The sequence below is a fragment of the Trachinotus anak genome, unplaced genomic scaffold (assembly GCF_046630095.1).
Source record: "Trachinotus anak isolate AG129_WGS33_773 ecotype Australia unplaced genomic scaffold, CSIRO_AGI_Tana_v1 ptg000032l, whole genome shotgun sequence".
NCBI lineage: Eukaryota > Metazoa > Chordata > Actinopteri > Carangiformes > Carangidae > Trachinotus > Trachinotus anak.
In genome coordinates this window covers 1,441,066-1,462,522 of record NW_027273883.1, presented here as the reverse complement: position 1 = coordinate 1,462,522, position 21,457 = coordinate 1,441,066, and the positions used below count along the sequence as shown (strand labels likewise).

General features: G+C 42.2%; 2 protein-coding genes across 2 annotated transcripts; one reads left to right on the top strand and one right to left on the bottom strand.

Moving 5' to 3' along the window:
• Positions 1–329: 329 nt before the first annotated feature.
• On the top strand, positions 330–2,129 carry gbp (glycogen synthase kinase binding protein). Its single transcript, XM_071468367.1, has one exon. It carries the CDS (start codon positions 391–393, stop codon positions 955–957), a length of 567 nt encoding a protein of 188 aa, XP_071324468.1. The 5' UTR covers positions 330–390; the 3' UTR covers positions 958–2,129.
• A 3,178-nt stretch (positions 2,130–5,307) lies between these two features.
• On the bottom strand, positions 5,308–14,332 carry LOC139612627 (cathepsin K-like). The gene is made up of 11 exons (XM_071468362.1): positions 14,133–14,332; positions 12,823–12,943; positions 12,077–12,136; positions 10,051–10,170; positions 9,836–9,889; positions 8,450–8,563; positions 8,218–8,304; positions 7,890–8,108; positions 6,385–6,544; positions 5,703–5,811; positions 5,308–5,596 (listed from the first exon to the last, which is right to left on the bottom strand). Exons 2-11 carry the CDS (start codon positions 12,940–12,942, stop codon positions 5,497–5,499), a joined length of 1,143 nt encoding a protein of 380 aa, XP_071324463.1. The 5' UTR covers position 12,943; positions 14,133–14,332; the 3' UTR covers positions 5,308–5,496.
• Positions 14,333–21,457: the final 7,125 nt, after the last annotated feature.

The following is a 21,457-nucleotide window of genomic DNA, read 5'->3' as shown; positions in this document are numbered from 1 at the left end:
TTTGTTTGTTTTGTGTGGACAGACAGCAGCAGACAGCAGTTATGTAATGTCCATTTGGACGGAGCGGTCCAAAGCCGCAGCGTGGTTGGGTTGAGGCGGGAAATCGGAGCACCTGCAAAACACCGTGAACGAGTCTTATACTTTACCTACTGTGTTGCAAAACTGTAAATAATTCTGTCGCTTTATTTACATTTTAGCCTGATGATTTATTCCCTGAGTCATGTGTACACGCGTAGCCACGCAATTTATTTTGGTTTGCAATACGCCCCCCTACTGCCGGGAATATGGTAGAGTCCACAACGCGTCACCCATTGTTTACAAATCAACTGGGGTTGTTGGTTAGTGCCGAGCGGCGTGTTGAGAGCGAGGAGCGGCCCCGGGCTCTCATTCATGCCAGCACGCAGCACCGACACGTCCACAGACGCAGCCACCACCCGCACCATGCCCTGTCGGAAGGAGAACTACATCTTTCTGGAGCAGTCCGTCACCGTCGGCTCCAAAGAAGTGGACGCGCTGGTGACGAAGATCGGCGAAGCGCTGCAGCTCCACAACAATAGCGGCGGCCACCAGAAGACGGTGTCCGTGTCCATGTCCTGCCTGCACGGACTCACCGGCAGCAGCTCCGGCGGGGTCAAGCCGGCGGCTGTCATCGGCGGCGGCACGGGAGCTCCAGCGCAGAAACGCAACGGCTGTTGTATGCGGCTCCGGAACCGGGGACACCGGGGGAGCAGCAGGGCAAGCCCGTACAACATCCCTGGGTCTAACGGCGACCAGGACTGGGACCAAATTAAACCGTGGAACAAAAAGAGGATCGGCGTGGAGGAGGACGATCCGCACCGGTTGCTTCAGGAGTTAATTTTATCGGGGAATCTGATCAAAGAGGCCGTGAGGAGGCTGCAGTTTTCCGCCGCAGACTGTGGAGATTTCCCGAAGGCGGCGGACAACGTGCCGTGCTGATACCGAGACGGACGAGCCGCGGACGGGTTCCGCCGCAGCGGTGGACACCGAGCCCGAGACTGTGTACACGGACTGTTTCAGATTAAATTCACAGGACTGGTAGCTATGTTTTCTAATTTCATCAAGTTTTCATCGATTTGTCTGTAACGTTTGTTACGCTACGTTGGCTAGTAGTTAGCCTAGCTGACCCGCTAGCCACCGGCTAATGAGCCGTGTTGTTTATGTTTGAATGTCTCCTGGTCGGGGGGGGGGGGGGGGGGGGGGGGTTAGCGACATGTTCACCGGCAGGAAAGGACACGTTCATCTTTACGAGGCTAGTTTCAGTCTTCTAACCAGTGCGATGAAGGAGTGTGTTCGTGTGTGAAGATGGAGTCGAGGGATTCTGAACAAAGGCTTTTCTCTAGTCGGTGGATGGTGAAGTCTCAGTGAACAGGGACAGGAAGCACTGGCTTATTTCTTAAATTACCACTGCATCCCGGAATCTGTTCATTTCTTTGGGGGGAGGGGGGTCCTCGTGGCTGAAGTGTAAACTGGCCAGTCCCTGCTCTGGGGGTGGGAGGTTTGGTGATCCATTTTGTTTACAGTCTAATGCTGGGCGGTGAGAGCCGCTGCACAGAGAAGAGAAAGGAAGCCACCCCATCTCAGTCCATCCGAGGTTGTTCAGGGGGCTGCAGCTCGTTTTACCGGTGTGCTCGACCTCAACCAGACAAATCAGTGGAATGAGCCTCAGCGCTGCTGGTTTGTTCTCAACACGCAGACTCTCACCTTAAAGAGCACATCATGTGTTCCCAGGGTCCCAGGACACTCTGTGCCTCTGTCAACGGCAGCTCCGCGTTTCTCCCCTGAATATGTTTTCAGAGAACATGGACATCACACATGTGGAGGAGCCGTGGGGCATGGGGAAGAGGAGACAGCACAGCCCCTCCCAGGGGGTGAAGTGTGACTGTATGTGTGTGAAGCTTGGGGAGGGGGTCGGCCATCACATGACAACACTTCTGTGGTGCTTTCACCTTGTTGGAATTCCTACGAGGAGTTCTGTTTGTTTTTTATTTGTTTCTTCTCTGTGTAAAGAAAAATCACCATGACTGCTTCGTAACGAAGTATCTGATAATGTTCCTGAGTTTTCAGGGCCTTTTTTGTTGTCTTAATAAACACAGTTTTGTTTTTCCAAACCTCTGTAGAGTCTTATTGGTGCCTGCAGGAGAAGCTGCAGCCTTTTCCAGAGACATCTCTCACTTGTTTTGTCAGTAGTTTGACTTGTCCTACATATGAAAGTGTGTGTGTCCCTCCTCTGCTTCCTCTGGGCCTGTGAGTGTGGACAACGTGGTCTTGAAGGACACATGCTCATTATCAGCCTATAAATACCCCCCTCCCCCCTCGGTGGATCACAGCAGGCAGGCATGACACCAGCAGTGAAAAACATGTTTTGCTCTGGTGGCCTCACTGAGCTCTGAGCCAGTCAGCGTCCTACACATTGTTTATGGCAGCTCCCTCTGCTGTCGCTGCTCGGTTACTGAGAGTGTGTGTCGTCATCAGCCACGGCGGCGGCGGCAGGAGCTGACGGGGGCAGCTGACAACATGTTTTGGGTTCTCTGGGTGGATGTTTGGCCTCCAGGTGACCTCGAAGGTTAAGACAGACCCATGTTCAGGCTTGGATCACACGTTTGAGACAGAGCACACTCACCTGGTGCAGGGCTCACACACACACACACACACACACACACACACACACACACACAGAGACTGCTGATGTCGGGGCTTTTCTCAACTGAAGAAAGTCTTATTCCAGCAGAAACCAGGATTTCAGCCAATAATTAATCAGTCAATTAAATGAAGAATCTGCCAGTTTTTCCTCTGCAGTCAGAGTCATGTATGAGGATGTTTTACATTTAGTATTTAGAGCTGCAAGTAACTTCTGATTAGTTAAGGTAAGCTTCATTCATATTGCACTTTGCAGGTGAAATCATTTGCTTTACTCGAAAGTAAAAGAAAAAAAAACATTAAGCACAAATTCTAGAGCTGAAGGTGACGTCTTCAGACCGACTGTCTAAAAATATTCAGTTTACAATGACAGAAAAGCAGAAAATAGCCACAATGGACAAGCTGGAACAAGAGAATTTTTTTATGAATGATTAATCTTTTAAGTCACAAATCAAACTTGTAGGTAGGTTCTTGTGTAGCTCCACTAATTGTTCCAGCCCTAATCAAAAAATCAAATATAAAAATCTCTACACAAAGTTTTTTGTGCAGATGAATGCAGTCATGCACGAGAATCTTTAATAGAGTTAGAGGAGCAAGCTTGTGAGTAGAAGTTCGCTGGTTTGATCCCCAGACTGGCAGGATTAAATCTGGGTGGGAAAAGTGAAAGAACAGCACTTATCTAAATTCTCCTGGACACCACTGTGGTGCCCCACCTGCCCCAGTGGTCAGACTGTGGTTGCACTGGGCAACTTCTAGGTGTGAATGTGATCATGGTGAAAAGAAAGCTTCCCTCTCAGGGAAACTACCCTAAATAAATAAAGGTTAAATTAATAGTAATAATAATAATAATTTAATATGGTTGCAACTAACAATTATTTTCCTTATTGAATAATGTGGTGGTTATTTTCCAGTAATCTATTAAACATTTAGTGTAAAGATGATAGAAATTAGGAGGAAATGCATTTGAAATTCTCAGGGTCACAAGGTCAAATCAGATGTTTCAGTCCTTTGTTTCACTTTCTCTCACTCATACGTAGAAATGATTTTATTTTATTTCATGCTGCCAAACTGACCCATCATGAAGAATTCAGGATTATTTTTTTGTGCACTACCTCCCCAGCTGCCCTTAGCATGAATGAATAAAGTGCTTAACTACTGAAGGAATATTTAAGCAACCGCTCCCATATATCTGCAAAGTAAAAGAGGAGTGAGGCATGAAAACCACCCACTTTAGTGACTCCATGTTAATATGAAGAGATGTTCCAGCTTTTTCAACGATACTTGTCTCTATCATTGTGCAAACATCTGGAATATGAGTGAAATAAGAGAAAGTGCACGGTGAAGGACAGGAGTTATCTCACAGTGTTGCAATGTGAATCTGAGACTAAGAGACTTCCAGTGTGAATGAGCCTCCCACGCAGCTCCGCTGCATCCTGACGCAATCAACACACAAATGGAAGATAAAAATAGCAACGCTGTCACTGGATTTAAAATAAAAAGGTGACACCAACCTTTCTGTATCTGCCGTCACACTACATGACATCATTACAGGGCCTGCATTCGGTTTTATGCCTCCGCGGTGGTGACAGTCAGGAGGCATTATGTTTTCAGGTGGTCCATCCATCCCACCCACATGAACGTGATATCTCAGTATTGCCTTCATGGGACTTTTTCAGATTTGCTAATATCATTAAGTCAAGGGCAGGGTCCTCTGCAGGCATGCTAGCTTCCTCCCCCAGCAGCTAGCTTGCTGCGCTATGCTAGCTAACCCTTTTGTGTTCTTTTTCTGAAACCCCCAATTTCAATATTTTTGTGGTATCATGTATTTTATATGACTCTAAAAGCAAACTCGTAGAGTGGATGAGTGTTGCACATTCAACTATTATTCTGCAGTTTTTTCTTTCACCTCTCATCCACTCAGTGATGATGTCGTTCTGTTTATTTGTTTCCTCACCAGCGTGTTTCAGTGGGTGGTGGGAGTCAAATGGCTCAGTCTGAAAAAAGCAAGCTGCTGCTGTTGACTTCATTTTTAAAACCTCAAATTCATAATTTAAAGCTGGTTTAAAGACAACTGCAGCCTTTGGTTCAGCGCTGTTTAAAATCTGACCTGTTGAGCAGTTTTCACTTTTCTATCCAAATCAGTCTGTGCTTCCTAAACCTGCTGCTGGAGACCACAGCCACCTCCACCTGACCTGAGTCTGCACCTCCCAGCTCCCGAACGGCTGAGCCAAACAGATGGAAATCCTTTCAAATGATCAGCTGAAGTTTGTGTTTGTGTTGTTCAACATCATCAAAGACTTAAAAAATGATATAGGCCACAGTCGACCACAGATGCTCAGTGATGGCCCAAAGACAGCTGGTGGTCAGCTCAGAGTCTCAGAGTCCTAATTATACAGTGTGTCTTTACAGAAACAGTGTTTTGGTGACTCTTTATGATCCAGCCAATAAGAGCCATAAGGAGCATTTAGAGTATTAGTTCATGCACTGCAACCCAACCAGACCAAGGAATTCATGCTCAAAGTGAAAAACAGTGAAAGTAACAACCTTTGATTCACAGACTGTTTGTTCAAAATCTAAGCTAAAAGAGTGTCAAGGTTCATTCTGAGCATTTTGTTATTTTAATAAAGAAACCATGTTTACACTCCGATGTGACTGAAGGGCCCAACTGGGCAAAAAAGTTTATTAAAATATATAAATTATACAGACTGAATATGTTTGCATACTTATTTGACAAATTATTTATGTGAAAGTTAGAGTTGGCTTTGCCAGTATTTCTGAGGTCTGTGTGTTTGTAGTAGTGTCAGCCATTACTTTCCTCCACGCCCTTCATTTGTCCTTTCACATGATTGGGTACCTGGCGTCGCTGGCTATGCCACAGTGGTTGTCACGGTCACGTGCAATCCGGATGTAACCGTTGTCGCCCCAATTCGCCCCAAAGCTGTCAGAGAACCAGAGTGTGTTGATCATCATCAGGCCACAGGTTAAAAACAGAACTCATCATTACTCATTACCTGACATCACTCATACAGGTGTGTGTCTCTCACCTGTTCTTGACGATCCAGTATTTCTCCCCTTCGGCGGTCTCTCCATAGCCCACTAACAGCATGGCATGATCGAGGTTGTTTTTGTCACATTGTGGGTTGTAGTAAACACCTACATGCATAAGGAAACATGAAGAGTCCATGTTTAATTCAAGTCTTTTTTTCAGATACTGCAGTGATTTTAGGTGTTTTTCTAATTGTGTGTCATTTTTTTTGTCAAATTAGGAGATTTCGTGCCTCCTCAGCAACTTTTGGAAGAACACATGGTGGAAGAAGGGCCTGCCATCAGAGCCAGATAATGCTGCACAGTTTTGTCTCTTGGTTGCTGAAATTTTATTCAGTTGATGGTTTGTTTTGCTCACCTGCTCAACTATAGAGCAGCTAGTTTCACATTTTATTCATGAATGTAAGGGAGATAATGTGAAATAAAAATGTCTTTGTTTGAATGTACTGACCCAGGTGCAGCACTAAGTGGATCAATAAACTGCCACAGTGACCAGGTCTAATCATGATGTGTAAAGTTTACATTTTTAAAGCTGTCCTGTTGGCTGTATCTGCTACAACACCATGAATGCTAGTTGTGACATTGTGACATCAAGGCAAAGCAGTAGAGAGCTCTGTGATGATGAGCCAGCATCTAAATATGAGGACACACATCACAAAAAACTCAGATCTGGGGACTGACCACTGCTGTATAGCATGATGCGGCTGGCATCGATGGACACAGACAGAGGACCCACGTGATACAGAGCTTTAGCCAGAGCATATTCATCCCCCCGCCGAATCTTCTTAAAGCCTTTGCACTGGGCCGCGACAGCTGATGAATTGTATTTGCAGGCCTGGTCCTGCAGAGACGACAAGAGAAGTCTGACATGTTGGCAGTCACAAAGCTGTGTCCTTGACTTTTGTCTGCGAAAATCTAATAAATTCCTACAACCTACAGATAGTATTGTGCAAGTTCACACCTCACAAGAACTAGCTCGCAAGTTTAGTTCACATACATTCAAATGAACCACTTCATGTTCATAGACAGAGCCCTTAGTATTTATACGGGAACATTTTTATCCAGTCCCTGCAACATTGTCTATTGTTCTTTCCATAAAATAGTTTTCTAGCCTCTCTTACCTGTTTTGCCTGTGTTTGTCTGCCCATTATCAAATACACTGACTACACACTGATGGACAACAGTGATTATATTCTAATTGTTTGATCAAAGTTTTACTAGGAAGAATTTATGAGTTGTTTAATAGTTTTTTTAATTACGCCCTGAGCTGTCTGTTTTTGGACTGTTTTGACTTCCTGCTGTTTCCTGCCTGTCTCTTACCGACCACTGCAAATGTTGGTCAGTCACAGGTCCGTATCTACTACACAGGCACTATTTTGTTTCCACTGACAACTACACAGCTGAGTGAGCTAGCATGACATATGGAGTACTTCAAGGTTGAATCCTGAGCCCTCTCCTATTTAGCCTCTACATGCTCCCACTAGACCAGATAATGCATATGAACAATATCGCTTACCAAAGCTGTGTGAATGACACTGCATAGCTCTGTCAACAAGCAACTGTGCAACTACTGACTCACTGTATCTGTGCATTTACCAAATTAATGAGTGGATGTGCCAAAACGTCTTGTAACTAAACAAAGACAAAACTGAGAAACTTTCTTCGTCTTTGGTGCAAAAGAAGGAGGCTGATATTAATATTTCAAGCAGATGAAGGATTTTAGTCATCTTAAGTTATCAGACAAACAGGCTGAGCAATGCTAGCACCAGCTTATCTCCCAGTCCGGTGTCTGCCTAACATTGCCGGAGAAACACTGATTTTTGACGTAAGATTGCTTCATTTTAGTTGCTTTTACTGGATTTAATCACCTGGAGACCTCAGCAGCTAATTCGGCTCCTTCTACAAACCTCCAACAATAATAATACAACTAATCCCTAAATGTTTTTCCTAATTGTTCATATAGCATACATTAATGTGTTGTTTTGTCAGGTGACAGAAGCAACTGAACCACGAAGTAGCTCAGAAGAGAGAGATGAGGGCTGAGGAGAGACCTATCCTTGTAACTTACATTCACTGAAAAGAACTCCTCTCCAGGAGGTCCCCTGCAGATCACTGTTATGTCCCCACAGTTTCAAAATCAAACCTACACACGTTAAGTTTCGGCTGACTTCCTACCAACACATTACCTTGCCCACATACGGGTAGTCCTTCTCAGAGTTTATGCCTCCGTTTTCTTGCACATATTTAAAGGCACTGGTCATGTATCCTCCACCACAGCCCTTACTCTCTTGGTCACAGTCCACCAGGTTCTGAGGACTGAGGTCCAGCAGCTGACCCGTCGTCCTGGCCAACTGTCCCTCTAGAGCCCCTACAGCACTGAATGCCCAACAGGATCCACATGATCCCTGCAAAGTGTGGGGCACAGAGGTTTGGATAGGACAGTGTGATGGATGATTATCATACATGTGAGTCCTCAGACATGTGTTAGATTATCGTTGTCCTTTGCCCTCTGACCTGGTCTTTGACTGACGTCACCATGCCTTTCTCACGGTAGTCAATAGATTCGGGCAGATCCTCCAATAAGCAATTTGTATTGTAAACCTTTACAGAGAGAAGTGAGACAAAGAGACAGAATTATGTTACATTACATTTCATGTTTTTGGAGATCAAGGCATTACACTGCAAGCAAGTGAGATTCCCTTTATATGAGCAATCCCAAGAAAGGCCTAGCTCAGTGTCCTCTCACCATGTGTATATAGTCCATCATGCTCTGTTTAGGGCAGTCCTGGGTTGCCTCCTGTCTGTAGGCTTCTGTCTTGCAAGATTCACTGGTTCCACTTTTGCAATAACTGAATTCTTCCTGTAACAAATAAATGAACAGAACAATTGATAAATAAAACTTCATATCCACAAAGGGTTTTTCAAGTGTTCTTTTTCAACTCATGACTCATGGAAACACCATCACACCTACTGCATTTAAGTGATGTTTAGTTCAGGTTTTTCCTTTACATCTGATTGTGCAACAGTTTTTCCCTTGTTTATAATATGGCAGAGTTATTGTTAGTTATTGTTGGATTTGTCCACAGCTGTTTTAAATTACCCACTACAAATTTTTCTAACTAAACATTGGAAAGTACTGTATTTATCTGGTATAGGAAAACCAACATGGCGTAAATGAGAGATTGATTGGCAGAGCTGAAACATAAAAGGCTGAAAGTAGCAGCAACTTTAAAGTATTTCCCACCACAAGAAATGGACTGTGATTTCCTTCCCAGTGAATTTAGGTTTTTCTACTGCTTCGATTATTCTTTCGTCTCTGGTTGGAAGGGGTATGAATTGCTGCAGGAATCTCTCATGATCTGCTTTAAAAATGGCAAGATTGTCCTTTGACATGTGTCGAATCCGCTTTTCATCAAGGAGTCCCAGTAGTTTCGGGACACAGCGACCTGACACCTGCACAGACAGGTGCTCTGTGGCAATGTACCATCGTATTATTCGTCGATCCGTCAAGATCAGTCATGGATCTCGTCAACGGTCTCCTCTGTGGTTCCAGGACAGGGGTCATAATCCAGATTCTCTGTACCACGTTTGAATTCAGCAGCCCACTTCTTCACTGTGCTGAAAGAAGGGGCATCCTACCTTAGTGTTGCCCCCACGTCCTTGAGGACCTCCTGAGGTGATAAGCCCTTCAGACTGAGGTAGTGGATGATTAATGTTCTCCATTTCCAACAGTGTTGACTTGCAATTTTCAATTACCCGAAACAGACCTGCACGTGCACGTAACGAGGTGTGTATGACTCAACTCCTTGTACCATAAGCCGCAAATTTATCAGACAACCCTTGCATTTTATTTTCATTTCAAAGCTTATACTGTTGGACACATGATGTTTCCTACATGACAGTAAGTGTATGTGATAGGTTTCAACTTCTTCACTTATGGAAGTTTCCTAGTGGGCAGTGATTGATGCTGAACTAGTTGTGATGTCATAAATCCCGCAGGTATGTCCAGGTGTTGAAGAGAGATTTAAGGTGAAGACTGTGATAAGTGCACATAATCAATCAATCATTCAATCAATCAAAATATCCATAAAATATATAGATATAAGAATAATTACAAATATAAAAATCGTACCTGACTTGGTGGCACCCTGAAGCGCATCATCTTTTCATTCATTTCCTTCGAGGTCTGGATGGAGAGAGTCACACATGTTTCAGGTTTAAGGGGTTTAGCAGATGCCAAGGAACTTACAGTATTTGCATATATGTTGTTCAGTTGTACAAAATTACAAGTCAAGTCCAAATTATTTGGACTTTGGCGTAAAGGCCTGTGTCAGTGTCCAGACTGACCATGTCTCCCAGGTGGTTCATCCCCAATCTGTAGGAGTGTGTCCCCTGTTCTGCCTCCTGGTTGTGGACTTCAATCAAATGCATGTTCTTCTTCCAGATGTCCTTCCGGTGCTCTTCATTCTAAAATATTCAAACAAATTTATTCTATCGGCATGTAAAGGCAGACCACAAATAACATATTCACTTCAGTATAACATAATATGAACAACAACTGTCTTAATTCTCATCCTTGTAGCCTCTTGTTAATCTCTTTCAGAAAGGGATCAACACGCAGGCAGTGTGTGCAGTCACAGATTTTTGGATGTTCATGGAGACAGGCAAATGAAAAAATTTACATCATGATGTAAATTTTTAATTCAGAAGCCAGAATGAATTCAGTTTTTGAGTGCAATGTTTTCTTGGCTCATGGTGATGAGCCTAGCCACAGTGGGATCATTACTGTCTGCTGAGACTGGAGAGCAGAACACATTAACTAAAACTGTGATAAGAACCGCAGTTATCGGGAGTGTCCCCCCCATTGGACACAAGGGGCAGCAGCAAGCGCATTCTAAATGTTGGTATTCTGATGGTGTCACACCAGCCACAACACCTGTCAACATGTTTGTGAAAGCAATTTTTCCAAGTGGCAACCTCCAGAGTCTGAAAAATGAAGTCGCCACTGAAGTGCCAAAAAGTGCAGTTCTTCAAATGGCTGCTTGAGTCTGGCTCCAACAGAGAGTTTTGATGTGAGCTTTGATTGAGCCTTGAAATGTCATTTTGGGATTCAAAATCAAAAAACATTTATTTCGGTGACTACATGGAGAAAGAATTGGTCATAATCTCTGATCACATTCACTTCTCCCATTGGAATGAACAGATCAGACCTGCTGCTGGGCTCCTAAACGGGCGGGGAGGTGGTGAAACCCATGTCACCCAGTTACAGGGAATAACTGAAAGTGAACCATCTCCTTTCTCTACTGTGTCTAATATTGATTGGGTGAATGTAGGTAAGGTGTTTAACCTTATATGGAATAAGGTGCGGTAAAATGTTGCAAACATGTGAGACCTGGAAATATTTACCCATTGTCCACAAGACATCTTCAGAAATGGGTGTGGCATTACTATGGTTCACTTGCTGTCATTGCTCACCGCTTTCTCTGCTGTCACCCATTGGTTTGTGAACTGGCTTTACAAACCTTGAGTTGTAATCAGTCCATCGTTATCTTGGTTTTATGAAACCAGAAACTATATTTGGAGGAGAAGGTGGAGCTGAGGGGGACTGAGGGGAGCTGACCTGCTCTGTCCTCTATCCTGATTGTGTGGTACAGTCTGTCAATCACACAGTAGCCATCCCCTGCTTTATGGTCTATTTTCCTCCAAATGGAGCATAATTAAAAAAATAAACATCATGCTGTGTTGAACGAGACTTGAAACTAGAGACCGAGATCATAAACTCATCAGGAAAATGTTTACTGAGGTAATAAATCAGTGAGAAGTAGAGACATTTTCACATAGACTTCAATACAATCAGATTTATTTTCACAACCAGTGGAGTCGCCCCCTGATGGTCATTAGATAGAACGCAGCTTTAAGGCTCTTCAGCACTGGCTTCACTTTTCAGACCCAGAGTCTACGTCCATTTTTATAAACAGTCTATGGTTGTGACGCTATCATGCCCTAACCCTATCATCTGCATGGACCGTTTTACACAATACTACTGATAAATATTTTGATACTGCAGATGTTACTTACCACCCACTGTTTCTATATTTCTGTAAATATATTATGTATTATATTATATATTATATAAATAATAGAAACCACATACATGAACTAGTATTCCTGCTCTGTAGTGATTAAGGTTGCGTAAAAGTCATCATTAATTTCATTGACTTAGTCAAGCACACCATCAGCCTGTACTGTCTAATATGATTACATTGGTTAGCATGTAAAAGTTATACATAATGAATCTTCACTGAATCTCCCTGTGTGCGCATACATTCATTCAGCAGAGTTTTTAAACCAAGAAACATGTGGGCCTTCCTACCTGGTTCTGACTGATAGAGTTCGTCATTGTCATTGTCGTCCAAGGTCTGATCTCTTCATTCTGAAAGACCAAACACTTAATTAACCTACAGAGACTTTTGTTGTTAGATTCACATAACTTCTTCCTTACAGTTACTATAAGTCACCCATTTAAGCAACCACAAAACCCACTCAAACACTACAGAAATACTTTTACAGCAATCAAATCAATACTACTTTTTAACTAATTTATATAGACTTGCCTTTATGTGATGTCATCATTTTATCGTCTCTGTATCATACAGCTATTATGGATATATATATGGTTATGGATATTTCCTTTGTTAAGTCTTACCTGTCAGAAATAAGAAGTAAAACAAACAAAAAACAAACCTTTTTTATAAAAAAAAAAAAAAAAACATTTAAACACGTCTGGTCCTGTAAAGGTGTGAAAGAGGTTCTACTCCCAAAGTTATGCATCTAATAGAATAACCATCAATATAATATAATTAATAGAACATGATTGATGTGCACACATTTAACCCTTCTTTCTCTAAAAAAATGTTTAAGTCCAGATGGCAGCATAGCTGCCATGTCTAGTATTATCAGAGAGAGTCCTACATGAACACAAGAGGAACCAAGAATTAGACCAACAACCTGTAACAACCTGAACAATCAGTTTTACTGTGCTGTTCTTGGTGTGACATGTAGAAATGTCTGCCAAGCAAAAGGCTGATAAAATATGATCTATCTACAGTACCCACATACATTGTATACTTTTCCATGTCTGATCTTCCACTGTTCCCATTGGATGTCTAGGAGGACTTCATCCAAACAGAAGCCCAGATCTGAGGCCACCAAGAGTATCACAAGGGCATGCAACAACATCCTGAAACAGCAGCAACATAGATATTACTCTAATACACAATCAATATTCCAACATGGCGCTGCCATATCAAGTGTTCTGACTGGATAATGGATCATCTTGTCTTACTAGACAATCACCATGGGTGATCTGGGATGTATTGAAAGCTGATGCCCTGTTCTAAGATGAAAGTTGCTCACTGGATGCATGTGTCTAAGAAAGGATCCTGTATTTTTGGCCCTGCAGAGTATGGGCATTAGAGTCCCCCTGTGGCTTATAATAAAATAATGAAGTAATTGGTGTGATTGGAATGATGAAAAATATAATAATGTTTCAAAAAGAAGGCTGTGGTGTCACGTGATGGCAGGAGTCGCTAGTTCTCAGTCCTGTGCCAGGCCCATAGTCCCAAGTTAACGCTGCAGCTGGAAGTAAAACCCAACACTGAACATGTTTCACTTTTCAGATTTTGTCTATCAGGCCTCAAATAATCAGTCTCACAGTACTTTAAACTAAATAGTTACATCCTACATCAAACAGCATGTACTGATCAGTTGTTTGTCATCCTACATATAAAAGACAAAAAAACCAGAATGGACAGGTTTGACAAGTTTGTTCTTGTCAGGGATTTCTTCATCCGTCTCAGTTTCTGTATTTGTGGGACACACCCTGTTGCATTTGTAGAAAATGCTCTTGCACTTTAATAAATATTTGAATCTGTTCCACCTAGAAATAAATATTCTGACATGAAAGTAGAAAACTTTTGTTTGGTTGAAAGGAAGAGATGTGACTGATTCTGTTTTTGCTCCTCTTACTGTTGTGAAACTTGGTCATTTATTGTAGTTAAAGCCTTTACACTGTTTGAAACTTACTTTTATATTTGTGAAAACTTTATCTATCTATTTTATTTTCCACATCTGGACCACGTTGGACCAGGTCTATATCTGAAACCACTATACTGACACTCGTCAGATCTGGACTAGATTATTCAAGCTATAGCTCTTTAAAAGTCAGTTTCACATTCCATTGTCTTCCATTATGGCACTGTTATAATAAAATACATGTCTTTTATAAATATTTCCATGCTTCAAAATACCCACTGTAACTATAACAGATTATTTTGCTGCCTATCTAGAGGATAACATACAAGCATCACAACCTTACGTACCATTAGCATTTACAAGAAATCAGTTCATCACTGGTTAAATTAGATTACCTTTAGTCCAGAGGTCTCGCAGGATTTGGATGAAAACCTTCTCTCTTCTATTAAAACAAGTTAACTTTAGGCTTGACGCTTTAATGTTAATTAGGTCTGTTATGAATGCACAGCACAGGGTTGTCTGTTTTCTAAGTCTCTCTTTACTTTCAGAATCACAGGGTATTATACGAGCTGCAAATGACTCATTTGCATTTTTCAGATTTTCAAAAATGACGCGAGGGCGTGCTGTATGTCGAGCAGGCTTGGAAGAACCTTTACTCTGTATAATATGATTGACAGCTGTTCTATCCAAGAAGGGAAATGAGACTGACTTCCTCTGACCACTATTATATTTAAAAGATGTTTTTACAAGTCACATTTTCAATATTCATTTTGTAATTGTCAAAACATTTTGACGCCTATTTTGAAGGCAGGTTACTTTATGAAGCCTACATCTGTTGTTACAGTTTGTCTGCAGTTTGCTCCTAACAACTGCCAGCAGTTACCAATGTTTCATCTCCTAAAAACAAGACTAAGAGCCTCGCTGAGTCTGCACTCAGGCACAGTGATGCTTTGAGCTAAATGCTAACATCCGGCTACTAATATGCTCACAGTGACAATGCTAACATGCTCATCTTTAGCAGATGTAATATTTACTACTTTAACCAGATTCGTTTGATAAACACGAAATACAGCTGAGGCCGAGACTTGAAAAGGGATCGTGAGTGAGTGCCACTGATAACAAGTTTGATTATCCACTAGCAATTTCCATCAATATACACACAGGTGATTGACTACAGAGTTGGGAGGGTTACTTTTAAAACATATCTCACTACAGATTACAGAATTCGTGCCCTTGTCATGTATTCCGTTAGATAACATTTAAAATACTTCGGAGTCATTGGAGTCATTCTGATGGGGGGCAAAAAGGATGAAGACCCAGTTTTTCTTTCACCTGTTCCATGTTAGCTCACACACAAAAAGGTTGGAGTTCTCGTTGAAGTTCTCCTATGTGGAAAATTCTGAGAGAGAAAATATTGCAGCTGAATTAATAAACAATGTGAAAAAAGAAGAATTTAAAATTAAAACTTTTTTGAGGCCGGTTAGAGTTTCATGGTGGTTTGAAAGTTGCACTGGGGGAGTTTCAGTTCGATGGCCTCAGTATTTCTGAAAACCTGTCTATGGCTCTGCAAACCTTCCAAATTACAACAGCTGTGAGCAACAGACAACAACATCCATCCACGGCACATTCAACAATCTGGAGGACTCATTCTGCCTCCTGATACCGAGCTTTGAGGATCTGAAGTTCTGTTATGACGGCCACATACTCATCGTAGTCGTATTTGACTCATCATCTGAACTGAAACTTACAAGACAGAGACAACAACAGACAAAAAGCTTCTGGTTGATTTCAAACATCAAGGATTTAAAATATGACTCACACTTAATGTTCAATGAAAGAATTATGGGAAATGATAATGTGTGTACTTTTACTGTACTAATAAAGAAATAAGATATTACCAAGGACAGACGGAGCCTTTTTCATTTGGGCTTCATTGACAGAGGGTGGATTCTTCCTCACAGCGCTCCACATGCTCCCTCCTGACGATGGCCACATAATGCTCCAGTTTGAAGAACCCCACCACATCCAGGTCTCCGGGCTTGTCTGCATGAAAGTGCTGTTAAAGAGCCCAAGACATACAGCCCAACATCTTATTGCTTAGTGGCTCCTATTACAGTCAAAGCTGAGGTCAGAGTGACAGATTGATGAGCCATTACTGGTTAGTCAGGACGTGATCTGAACTGAACAAAAATATTCAAATTTGATCAAATGTTTGGGTTTTGTCAATGAAGATATTCACACATCCACGCGTCGTAGGTGCAGGTGAGTGGAAAAGTGTCACTTCAGTCTTGAAAAGAAGATTATTCCACACACTGCTAATGCTTCGTGTTACAATCTGTTGATCAGCCTAACGTGTCAGGCTTCAGAGCCTCCAGCACAAAGTTTCTTGGAGAAAAGTTAAAACAGGGAATAAAAAATGTTTTACAGCTGGCTCACTGGTCTCCTGCAGGTAGACCATCCTGTCCAGCCAGGCTGAAGTACACCACCACCCGGCCCTGCTGCTGCAACATGGCCTCCACCCGCTCCGGGTCCAGGGGTCCCCGACCCGGGCCAGACCCAGACAGGTGTACCTGGGAGAGGACAGTGATGTAGACAGAGGTTATTGTGGCTTTGAGTTTGGAATATTTCAAGAGCAGTACAGCAGATTGGTGAGTCTGACATCACTCTGTTGTTGTACTGATGGAGTTAATGTATGAAAATGTATTAAACTAAATTTACTGCATTAACTATGAGAATGGCTTCAGGTAATTCCTGTGTTTTATTTCTTCATGCCAACTCTTATTTGAGACTTAAACATTGTTCCAATATTTACTGTCTTTTTCATTAGAGGACTTACAATAGAAATATCTGTTGACTGATTCTCAATATCATTAATCTGACCAGTGAATGAAAAGAGCCAAAATCCAGTGACTATATTTGACTGTGGTGCCCCCCAGTGGCAATATCAGAAATGACACAGTCTCATTTTTCTGAAAACAATCACAACCACCAGCGGACGAGACGTCCTCACTGATGAGAGGACAGGTTGTGTTTTCATGTTCAGTTTGACACCAAATGACGTAGTGACATGTAAATGTAAATGAATGGACTGAGGAGCTGTTTGCTTGTTGTGTTTGAATATTGTCACTGCAGAGCAGGTGAAGTCTTTTCAGTTTTAATTTTAATATGGTCATAAAATGCCCACATGAGTATGTGAACATGAAAATATAAACTCAATAACTGCTTTTTCTTTATAAGTTCTACTTAAAGAACACACACTGTGGGGAGTGGGGTCACATGACTGCTGGGCACAGGTGAGCTGACGGAGCAGCTCACACAGGTGCCTTGAGTTTCCTTAGTTCTGTGTCCTGAGCTCATCCTCTGTTTGTCCTTCAGCTGAGCTGCTTCCCTCCATCATCTCACCTTCGCTCCTGAGTGTGTTGAGTGAGTAGTTTAGTTCATTATGTTTATTTTGTTGTGAAGGGGAACATCTAATCTCCTCGGTTTGCTCTGACATGATCATATATTCAAAGTGAAAAGTACTGATGTAGATTTAGAATCATTTGTTGCTTTATTGAAGATAATGTGAAAGACTTTGACCTGTATGTACACGTTCTTTAATTTGTAGAAATATAACCGCTCACACTTGACTGACCTTTAAAAGATTAAATACTTTCAAATAGAACCTGTTGACTGCTTCTCCTGCTTTGATCATATTCATTAAATGGAGACCATCCTAAAACACATACTGTACATGTCTGAAAAATGACATTTTCATTTTCAAGATTAAATGATCATTTAAAAAAAAAGTCCCCTACAGGCTTCTGTAATGACTTTAATATTTATAATTTTAGTGTTATTTTTCTGCACCAGCTGCTGTAAGGATGAAACACTATATTATAATCATGGGTTGTGCATTTAGAGGAGAATCCAACCCTTTTTTAAGATTTCACATTTCTTATTCCTGTGCCTCAGAACAGTTTGGTCAATATTGGTGAATAATCCGCTCTCTCCTCTGAAGTTGGAGACCAGAGGAAGAACCTTAAAATGTGCAATGTTCTATAACAACGAATGGGGTTCTGATGCTGTGAGGCCATAAAATGTTTGTGTCATTTCTTACATGAAATTAGTGTTTTTAAACTTTATCCAATTTAAAATGTGGATGAGACCTGTCAGGGGGGAACACTACACAGCTACTGTAGAGTATGGGCTTAGTGAGGTAACAAATATCCTCCAGTGGCTCAAAGTAATTTCAGCTCTAACTACAGCAGCCTGACTGATGAATCCTTGGGCACAGGAATAACATATTTGACATTTCAGCCTTGTATTTAGTTAAAATTGCTTTGAAATGAATGAACTGTATGTTTCTGAATGTTGTGTGATTATTAGTAACTTGAACTTCCTGCTGCAGTTTATGAATTTCCTTCGCTCACAGCTGAAGTTTGTAGATTTAGTTTCACTTGCAGCTGATGTTAGTCTGGACTCCTGCTTCATGTTTGCTGGTTCACTCTGTTTGTGTTCATGTTGTGTAAATGTGTCATTTAATAAAAGAGTAATCATGTTGTTTGAAGGGTCAACATGGGGGAAATTGCAGGAAATGAACAAGAGTCATTCTGGTTCACAGCCAGGAACCGGCAATGGGCCCAGCTGGCCCCTGTGGTGTGGCCCTGCTTCAGGCTCAGCTGTGGGTTGTTGGACCAGCCGGACCAGGCTTCAGCCGGATCTCTTGGCCCAGACCCGGCCCAGACTTTACCAGACTAATATGAACACAAACAGTTTAAGAAACAGAAACTGAGGAACAGACAAACGCAGGAACTTTTCATACCTGTGACACTGAGGGAGGTCAGGTGAACAGGAAAGGGGAAGTGCAGGGAAGAACCAGAGCAGAGCGACCTGCGTTTGACAGCACACATACAGGAACTGGGCAGAGATCCCGCCATTATTCATTTACATATGGACGACAGAGAGCATGATGGTCTCCTCTTCATCACTCCGGCTCCTCTTCATCACTTCGGTCTCCAAACCAACCGGAACTCTGTTTTATTTACATGAAGAAATGAACCAGAGTGAGTCCGACACAGTCTCAGGCTTTGGGTTTACTGTCTGAGCAGGTGATGAGAGAAGGTTCATCTCTTGACGTGAACAGCGCAGCATCAGTGGTCAGAATGTAACACAGGCCCGTACCAATGCTTTGAAAACTGAGTTTGTGTTTGGGAAAATCGTGATTGTGTTTTATATTTTAAGCTGACATTCATACTAATTACTATAAAATCCATCACAATGTTCTCTGCATCAATTAATGAGTCAATTTAGGCTCAATGTCTTTGTTTTAACTTAAGTGTGAAACCTGAGTCAATGTGGGCAAAAAACGTGTGTAATGGAAAAGATTCTGGAAAAACAGTTTGAATTTTTATGAAATCATAATTTCTCAATGTGTTGTACGGTGGCCCGGACAGGCCAGCACACTGCAACTTGTGAAAATACATGCAAATAGATAAAATACAAGCACATTCAATTCAGTTTGACAACACAAACATCCACAACACAACCAGATACATGAAGCCGCGACGGAAGTGTCTCCAGGGGACACTAAGAAGTGATGCACCTGGCTGGGACGCATTTGTTGTTCACTGGTTTGTGACTTTTGACGTTAAAAGTATTGAACACGTACACACAGGTGTATCATGGGACATATAGTGGGTGCGTCCTATGCGGCTTCATCACTTTTTAAAGTCATTTATTCCGGCGGCGACAGGAAGGTCGGGCAGAGAGAGGACGTGCAGCAGAGCCACGGGTCGGACTCGAACCCGGCTCTCCCCCGGCTCCACCTGCTGGTTCTGGGTGGTTGTGCTGTGGATGTTTGCAGCGCATGTGTTGTCAAACTGAATTGAATGTATTTATTTCTGTGTTGACCTCTCAGGCCCACAGCGTTGGGACCGAGATGCTCCAGTGTTTCTGAGAAAGTTAGGGTGCAGCAGGCGTCTTAAAAAACTGCATTTTTAAATGTCTCCTTTGGTGCTTTCACAATTTTTTTAATTAAATGCTTCCCAATATTAAAATGCTGCTTAAAATGTCCTTGTTTCCCCTGCAGTGGGAAGTCATTGTATTTAATAATAAATTCTTTTCACAGGGATGCCAGTGTCCACCTCAGGCGAGCAGCACACAACCAGCAAAACATGGTAAGTTGTGCACGTGACTACACCACATATGGGCTCAAACTAAAGTTTGTCGTTGTAAATAAACCTTTGTAAACCTGGAAAAAAAATCAGTATGAGAAATTCATATGACGTGTATGAGATGATGACTAACAACAAATGATGTCAGAGGTGAGAGGTCACACAAAGAGACTGTGAAACTAGTGCTCTTGTCAACGTGTGTGCACAGATACAGCAGAAAACTTCATGTAAAACCTGGTGCTCAAAGTTCCCACACAGACGGTGACAGTTACCAGCACTAATTCTGACCATCCTTTCACACCTGAATCTGATTGGATAGTCGCAGTCCAATCACAAAGCAGACTCCAATCAGAGGCAGGTGGATCTGTTGCCTCGATCTCCATTGAAGATCCTTAAAGGTGTAGTAGATTTTCAACCCTGCGCCGTCATCCATCTACTCGATGGATGACGGATGATGATGATGATGATGGATGATCTTCACACCTCTCAGGATCTGTGGTAGAGATGAGGACAGAACAGAACCACCTGCCCTCTGACTGGAGTCCGCTTTGTGATTGGACTGTGACTATCCAATCAGATTCAGGTGTGAAAACATGGTCAAAATTCTACTTTTGACTTCCGTCTCACACACTGTTGGGATTTTAAGCGCCAACTTCTGCATTTTTCTGCTCTATATCTATTCACAGATTTTGACAAAAGCACTTCTCTCAGTGTCTTTGTGTTACCTCACCACTGACATCATTTGTTCACTTTTATTCACCAAGTCTTATTTTCTTACAGTACATGCTAAATGAGGTTTGAATGGATGATGGATAAATCTTTTGTTCCTAAAGTGATAATTCAGCTTGTCTGAGGTTCTTATCTATAGTCGGTGCATCACCTGCAGGATATTCAGAGCAGCGCGCTCCCTGTTGAGAGAAGCAGCAGGAGCAGCAGCACAGATGCTGAGTGATGTGCATCTGCAGAAATGTGTTTGAGCCACTTAAAAATGCCCACAGAAAAAAACTAATACCAGTCTGGTGCACGCTATATTTGAGTATTTTCACAGCTTTATCTTGGGGTCAAATGGCCCTTTCCTTTGGAACTACACTTTGTGAACTGTTGAACTACTCTATTACTTTGCAGATCTGCAACAATAGTAAGTTCAGGTGCGCTTGTCTGTGAGAATACTGTAGTTCAACAGTTTAAAAAATGCAGTTCCTAAAGAAAGGGCTGTTTGATAGCATGATAAAGCAGCAAAAACATTCAAAATATAGCGTACACCTCAACTGATATTAGCTTTTTTCTTTGTGCATGTTTGAAAGTGGCTAAAACACATTTTGGCACATGGGCCCCGTCCACAGCTCATCGCTCAGCGTCTGTGCCGGTACTCCGGGCTGCCACCCTAAACTGAGAGGGCGCCGATCCAGATCTGCTGCAGGTAATACACTGGCTATAGATGAGCACCTAACACAGCCCCACGTCAGAAACTGAACTATCACTTTAAGACCTTAGGATGCTTCAAAAACATTTCATTTCATAAAATGGCCTTGTTTTAATACAATTACCTTTGTTTTTTCATGGAG

Excerpts from the sequence above, each read along its gene's own strand:
- gbp (XM_071468367.1), top strand. The coding sequence starts at position 391 with ATGCCAGCACGCAGCACCGACACGTCCACAGACGCAGCCACCACCCGC.
- LOC139612627 (XM_071468362.1), bottom strand. The coding sequence starts at position 12,942 with ATGTTGTTGCATGCCCTTGTGATACTCTTGGTGGCCTCAGATCTGGGC. Across the intron at positions 8,305-8,449 it reads TGATGGACTATATACACATG|GTTTACAATACAAATTGCTT; the intron begins GTGAGAGGACAC and ends CTCTCTGTAAAG. Across the intron at positions 6,545-7,889 it reads ACTACCCGTATGTGGGCAAG|GACCAGGCCTGCAAATACAA; the intron begins GTAATGTGTTGG and ends TCGTCTCTGCAG.